Source organism: Chenopodium album, chromosome 20 (genome assembly GCF_948465745.1).
Source record: "Chenopodium album chromosome 20, dcCheAlbu1.1, whole genome shotgun sequence".
NCBI classification, from domain to species: domain Eukaryota; kingdom Viridiplantae; phylum Streptophyta; class Magnoliopsida; order Caryophyllales; family Amaranthaceae; genus Chenopodium; species Chenopodium album.
The window spans coordinates 15866458-15873814 of record NC_137853.1 but is presented as its reverse complement, the minus strand read 5'-3'; the positions used below and the strand labels follow the sequence as shown (position 1 = coordinate 15873814).

The 7357-nt window shown below is 32.9% G+C and overlaps 2 protein-coding genes across 2 annotated transcripts; both read left to right on the top strand.

Annotated features, from left to right (window-relative positions):
• The first annotated feature begins 1184 nt into the window (after positions 1-1184).
• On the top strand, positions 1185-1817 carry LOC145596861 (protein FAR1-RELATED SEQUENCE 5-like). Its single transcript, XM_081653052.1, has one exon. It carries the CDS (start codon positions 1185-1187, stop codon positions 1815-1817), a length of 633 nt encoding a protein of 210 aa, XP_081509178.1.
• Positions 1818-3091: 1274 nt separating this feature from the next.
• On the top strand, positions 3092-4707 carry LOC145596860 (protein FAR1-RELATED SEQUENCE 5-like). The gene is made up of 3 exons (XM_081653051.1): positions 3092-3231; positions 3427-3667; positions 3760-4707. Exons 1-3 carry the CDS (start codon positions 3092-3094, stop codon positions 4705-4707), a joined length of 1329 nt encoding a protein of 442 aa, XP_081509177.1.
• The last annotated feature ends 2650 nt before the right edge of the window (positions 4708-7357 follow it).

Sequence of the window (7357 nt, the reverse complement as noted above, 5' to 3'; positions counted from 1 at the left end):
TTGTTTATTAATGCTCCAATTAATCAATAGTACATAGTACAACATATATATATATATATATATATATATATATATATATACATGGGATCATGTGAGAACCTAAGCATAGAGTAGGAACTAGGAACTAATCTGGTGCATTGATCGTCCTTGATCCAACGGCTGACATCCCACCCGCCTTAATTTTGCCACTTTGAATGACCTCCTTTCTTTCTCTCTCTCTCTCTTCCTTTCATTTTCTCTCTCTTCGCTTCCTCATTTTGTCTCTCTAACATCGAGAACTCCGCCGCGATCTGAGTTCTTCGATTTAGCGAATTTTGTGCTCAGATTTTTTTATTTTGATCTGCAATTACATTGTTTTCTTCGATTTTTTCATTCATTGAGGTAATTTTCTAATTATATTTGTATTTTGTTTGTTTATTTTGATTTCATTTTTTATTTTGAGCTGAGTTTTTCGATTTAGGGTTTTTTATTGTAATTTTTTCTTAATTTTTGCTTTTTAATTGTTCTTTGAATTATTCTATACAATTTAGTGTTTGATTTTGGGTTTTATTTTTACGATGGTTTTTAATTCCTATTTTATGGTTTTACACTTACGGATTCAATGTAGTTATTTTATGCATATAGTTGCTATATTGCTTGCTGTTATTAATCTAGTAGTATAATTTGTCGTTGTTTTAAATTTACTTTTTGCATTCAGTCATTAACTTTTCATTATTAGTTTTCCTTTATTCTTATAACTTCATGTTTCTAAGTTCTTCAAGTTTTTTAATTTGTTTTATTTACTTTATGCTTTGAGTCATCTACTTTTTAGTATATCCTCTAATAGTTTTTATTAGTATATATTTTAAAAATATTGTTTAGTTTTAGTTATAGTTTATTTACTTTTATTTATTGTTTATTTACTTTTTCCTTCTATTCACTTACTTTTCAGTAACATGTCTGAAAGCGTACGTAGAGCATATATTTTAAAAATATTGTTTACTTTTAGTTATAGTTTATTTACTTTTATTTATTGTTTGTTTACTTTTCCTTCGATTCATTTACTTTTTCAGGAACATGTCTGAAAGCGTAGAGCATTGTTCTTCTACTGTCACTACTGAAGATAACAATGTAAGAATTTCAAAACACCCACTCAGCCTTTGCTTCCTAAATTATATTATAATTCTAGAGGTGATAAAGAGTATATGCCATGTTGTTCTTCTGAAAACAAACCTTTTATTGGTATGATATTTGATACCCTTCAAGATGGTATTGTCTTTTATTACAAATATGCTAATGAGTGTGGATTTAAAGTCCGTTCTACTACTAAATCACAAAAGAATAAGGATGATCCTACTGGTAAAGGAGTTATTATAATTAAATATTTATTATGTAGCAAAGAAGATGTGACAAATAACAAGAAATCTGGTAAACAAGTTGAAAGTGCTTGTTTAAAGAGAAAGACTGTGAATAGAGTTGGTTGTCCTGCTAAGATAAAATTTAGGTTTTGTACCGGTGGGAAGTATATGGTGTATTGTTTTTATGAATCTCATTCTCACCCTTTTTCTACACCTATTACTAGGCAGGTTACTAAACATGAAGTTGGTTTAAATTTTGCTCATAATAAGTTTATTTTTGACAACTCAAAGTTAAATATAGGGGTTGTTATGTCTTATAGGATCATGAAAGAACTTTGTGGTGGGTTTCAAAATGTGAAGGGCAGTATAAATGATTTCAGTAATTTTTCTAGGGACTTAAAAGTTTATCACTACAATAAAACACGGCATTTTCGATGGATAGTTTCCGATGGCCATATAAAACCATCGAAAAATACATAATTTCCGATGGTTTTAGTGGTCGTAGGAAATTTCCGATGACAATGTATAATTTCCGATGGAAAAAGCCCTCGGAAATTTCCTATGGCCTTTAAAACCATCGGAAAATTAATTTTCGATGGCTTTTTCGATGACAAAAGCCATCGGAAATTTCCTACAACTTATAAAACCATCGGAAAATATAGAATTTCCGATGGATTTTAAAGCCATCGAAAATTTCCTATGGCTTGTATAGCCATCGGAAATTTCCGATGGCTTAAAACCATCAGAAAAAATATATTTTCCGGTGGTTTTGAAAGCCATCGGAAATTTCTGATGGCTTTGTACAAAAAAACCCTCGGAAAGTTTTTTTTTAAATAAAACAAAAACCTGAAACTTCCTAACCCTAAACTGATCCCCAGCCACCCCTTTTACATTTCACTCTCTTTTCATTTCCTCTATCCCTCTCGTTCTTCCTCTGTTCTCTTTCTTTTGATTTGTTATTACATTACTCTCTCTCCTCATTTTCCCTTCTTTCTTTTCTGTTCTTACATCTCCTCTCAATAAACTTCTCTATTTTCCTTCTTCTCATCATTTGCTCTAGATTTTTAACGTTTGAACACAAAGTTAAGTTTTTGAGGCCAAATTCATCCATGAAAACTCTAGATCTAGAGTTTTTATGGACGAATTTGACCTTATAAAACCAAATTCGAAGCCGATTCGGAGTTTTTAGTGGTATATTTTGAGGTATGTTTTCGTTTTTATATTTTTCGTACTATTAATTCTACTTTTGAGTTCACTTTTTTTTTTTTAAATGTGTTGGGTTGTGGTTGATGAAACAAACAGTGGTTGTTGCGGTGGTTGGTGTCAGCGGTGTAGGTTTCGGTTTCAGGTTGTGGGGGTTGGGTCTGTAGTTCGTGTTTTAAAATATGGTGGGTGGATCTGGGTCTATGCTTGTGTTTTGAGGGGATTTAAGGTGGGTGGGTAGGTCTGGGGTCGTGGGTTAGGGTAAGGTGGGGGAGAAGTGGTGGTGAATTTGGATGTAAGGGAGGGGTGATTGTGCTCGGTGGTGTCAGGGGTGGTTTTGGGTAGGGGTTTTGGGTTTTTTTTTTTTTATTTTTTAATTGCCGGATTTTCCGATGGAAAAGCAGTCGGAATTTCCGACGGTTTGATTGGCCGTCGGAACCTTCCGACGGTTTTTCCATCGGAAATCTACGATGGTTTCAGCCGTCGGAAATCTCCGATGGCCTTGAAAAACCATCGGAAAATTGATTTCCGATGGCTTATCCATCGGAAAAATGGAAATTTCCGACGGAGGGATTTCCGATGACACATTTCCGATGGAAAACCGTCGGAAACCATATTTCCGACGGTTTTTGGGTGATTTCCGATGGATTTTAACCATCGGAAACCATATCTCTAATGTTGATGGTGCAATGTTTGTTCAGAACCTTGAACAAAAAGTGAAAACCAGTAAAAGGGGTTAATATTTTGATTACTATGTTGATGAAAGTAGGCATTTGACCCGTGTCTTTTGGGCTGATGCTATTGGTAGAAGAGATTATCTTTTATTTGGAAACTCATTATCTTTTGATTCCACCTATGATACAAATAAATATTCATTGGTTTTCAGTCCTTTTACTGGTGTTGATAATCACAAGAGATGTGTTACATTTTGTGCTGATATATTATCTAAAGAAGACATATATTCTTTTGTGTGGCTATTTCAAACTTTTTTGAAGTGTATGGGAAGAGAACCTTCTTGTATTATCACTGATCAAGATCCTGCAATGGGTATTGCCATAGAAAAGGTTTTTACCAAGACTAAACATAGGCTATGTATGTGGCACATAATGAGGAAGGTACCTGAAAAGGTTGGAACTGATTTTTGTAATGAAACTGATTTCCTGAAAAAGCTAAGTGCAATAGTCTGGGATAGAGAGATTGATCCTTTGTTGATGGCTAGAATAGTGTTATGGAGGAGTTTAACCTTGTTGATCATGAGTGGTTTGCATACATGTTCAAGATTAAACATCTTTGGATTCCTACATATTTTAGGGACTTATTTATGGGTGGGTTACTGCATTCTACATCTAGGTCTGAAGGTGAAAACAGTTTCTTTTGTAATTTTACAAACCCTCATGTGACCTGTGTTGAATTCTTTATCCGTTATGAAACTGCTCTTGATGCTCAAAGGCATGAACAAGATGAGTTGTACAGGCTTAATAAACTTGAGCCTCAATTGGTTACTAATTTACACTTGGAAAAGCATGTTGCTGTTGTTTATACTCGTGCCATATTTTATGATTTTCAAGAAGAATATCAGGGACCCTGTTTTTCATGTGGTGTTGAAAGTTGTAGTTCTCTGTATGGAGATGGTGTGGAGTTTTTTGTTATTGTTGATCATGAGAAAAGGATAAATTTTGATGTAAATTTTGACTTGGCAACATTTGAGTCAAGTTGTACTTGTAGAATGTTTGAGAGTCAAGGTGTTTTATGTAGACACATTTTGTTTGTTATGAAAGGCAAGTGTATATGTGAAATTCCTGATGCTTATATCTTGAATCATTGGAGAAAAGATGTTCTGAATAAAGCTTTTGTCATAGATGTTGCTCTGGATGATGCTTCTAAGTATGATAAGAAGAAGCAATTGGTCAGTGATGTATGGTCCAAGATTTTTAGTTGTGTGAGTTTAACTAACCAATCTGAGGATGATTTATCTGAGCTTATTAGGACATTATCTTCATTTGAGGGGCAGATGATATCAAAGAATAATCCTGAAAATGCACCTAGTTCAAAAGAGGTGAAAGATGATGATATTCAGGTTTTGGTTGGGTCAAATGAAGTAGATGTAAATGTCTTGCCTCCAATCAATGTCTTAATAAAGGTACCGCCAGAAGTTCAAAGAGGTTGAAGAGTGCAAAAGAATTAGCTACTGAAGAAAAATCTAAAAAAGGCAGAACTTGTAGAGCTTGTGGGCAATCTGGTGTTTCCCATGACAGTAGAAACTATCCAAACAAGTAGTCTTTCAGGTATTTAACTTTTAAGTGTGTTCCATTTACTTTAAACTTCTATTTATTTACTTTTACAGTAACTTTATTTACTTTTTATTTTGTGCAGGTGTTATAATACTTGGTATTTTTTTTATTTGGTATTTTACCTCTTTACGTTTTCTATTTACTTTAAATTGTAATTTATTTACTTTACATTCTAATTTATTTACTTTTATTTGTGACAAATAATGATGTTTATTTTTGTGCAGTTATTATAATACTTGGAAATTAGAAGATGTTTTGGAAGATCAAGATCAAGAGTTAATGAACAAATATTTTTTATTATTTTTATTATTGTAATATTTTTACATTTACTATAAGTAATTGTACTACAGAACTTAAGTTTAGTTTATTTACTTTTAGCTAATATACATTAACTTTATGAAATGTTTCATTTACTTTTATCATATTTTATATCATATGAATTATTTGATTTATATAATGTTCTTATTTACAAAATTAAAGATAATTTCTTGTATTATTCCCTTTGTCCTAGAATACTTGTTACCGTATCCATTTTTTGTTCTAAAATACTTGTCCTAGAACCCGAGTTGACAAGAGTATTTGATACCGATTTTGAACATGGATTGACGTGTAAATGACCCGACCCAAATGTAACCCATATATTATTGACTTGGTGATTTCACCTTGATTATAACCCGTAAAATTATTGACTTGAACCAAACTTGACTAAAATTCTAGAATGAGTTAATTTTCTAACCATTAATTATTGACTTTACTTGAATGTAATTTGACCGGTTATTAAACTCACCTAAATTTTTACCAAATCTAATAAGATGTAAGGCCAGTTGTAATTCGATCAACATAGTTTATGGTATTAATTTGATTAACCACCTCCACCTATGAATGTCAGTGAGGCAAAAGAAGTAGGAGATTTTATCCATCCCCAGTTTTGTGTATGATCACATTCGAGTTGGCTAAACATTTCGGGTTAAACACTTCGGATCATATTCGGGTTGGTTAAACACTTCGGGTCAAATTCGGAGTGGTCAACTTCAGGTTGGGTGAGCTCGAGTGTCTGATTAGGTCAACTTAATTTTTCGGGTCGGGTATGGGTTGGGTTAGGTTAATTTTGGGTTTTGGGTCATTTTTCCGATCAATGATTTTGGGTCAAATTTGGGTCATGCGTCGGGTCATTCGGGTCGGGTCAATGATTTTGACTTGAATACTTTTTACCATTTCTCCCTTTATTTATATCCATTTTCTATTAATTTAACAGTATTAATTTGTACTTTAAAATTGAACACCTAATTTCACAAAGTTTTTTTAAAACTTTTTTCCTTTTACTTTAAACATAGTATTATTTACTTTAACATTATTTTCATTTACTTATAATCGAATGATTTTTGACTTTAATACTTTTTCCCATCTCCACCTCTACTTTTGATTCATGTTTTATTACTTTAAAAGTTTTTTTTTCTTTACTTTAAAATCGAACACCATATTTCAGAAAGATTTTTTTTAAAAACTTTTTTCATTTACTTTAAACACATTGTTATTTAATTTAACACTATTTACATTTACTTTCTATCATTATTTTTTTTTTTTTTGACATTGCTATCATTATTTTTGAGAAAGAACAATCCTAGTAATTTAACTTAGATATATAATATGTATTCTTTTTTTTAACACAAACTGGAAATATTATATTAAGTGGCTAAAGCCATAGTTTTAATTACAAATAGCATCACATATTTTTTACATTTATAATTGATGCTAACCAAAATAAGGCCTTATATATACTAGAACTACCGAATTGCTATACAACAGTCTCTGAAATTCATTTCCCTAAACCTGCACTAACCCAAAAGCTATTTCATTCATCACAAAAAAAAAACACATAAAACTACAGAGACATAGCAGTAGCTACTGTAGCATTTGTTCAGATTCTTTCTTTTCTTCCCAATCCTCAACATTTGTTAGCAGTTTCTGTTTCATTTGATTTTTTTTCATTCAGAAGTAGGTCAAGCACTGTTCTTACATGATGGTTGTTTCGGGGTTTTTTGTGATCTCCTCAGATACTGGTCGCGTTCTTCAGGCAACGAGACTTGGACACCTGCAAAACAACGAATATTCCTTTACCAGAATATTCGCTTCCGACGATCAAGTTAGAGATCTAGAAACGGAAGATCTAGAGAGAGAAAGTAGAGAGAAGTTGGAGCTCTTTTAATGCTCTTTTTAATGTTATGTCACAATCCACCCCCCATCATAAATGATTGGGGTATTTATAAGGGTGGGAACATGTGCCCCTCTAGGGTTTGTACCCTAAATTCCGTGACGTGATTGGCTGCGCAATCATGGAGCGCCACGTGTCACTTGGGGGGCACCGTTTTACAGCTTTCACTGTCATTTTTCGGGATTTGGGCTTGATGTAATAAAGTCCTTTTCTCTTTGTTGATTTTAGGTGCCCCTTTAGGGCTTTTGACACGTGTCATCCTCCCATAGGGACACATGTCGCCCTCTCAATGGGCCACATGTCACTACGGGATT

Excerpts from the sequence above, each read along its gene's own strand:
- LOC145596861 (XM_081653052.1), top strand. The coding sequence starts at position 1,185 with ATGCCATGTTGTTCTTCTGAAAACAAACCTTTTATTGGTATGATATTT.
- LOC145596860 (XM_081653051.1), top strand. The coding sequence starts at position 3,092 with ATGGAAATTTCCGACGGAGGGATTTCCGATGACACATTTCCGATGGAA. Across the intron at positions 3,232-3,426 it reads TCTAATGTTGATGGTGCAAT|TCCTTTTACTGGTGTTGATA; the intron begins GTTTGTTCAGAA and ends ATTGGTTTTCAG. Across the intron at positions 3,668-3,759 it reads TGAGGAAGGTACCTGAAAAG|AATAGTGTTATGGAGGAGTT; the intron begins GTTGGAACTGAT and ends GTTGATGGCTAG.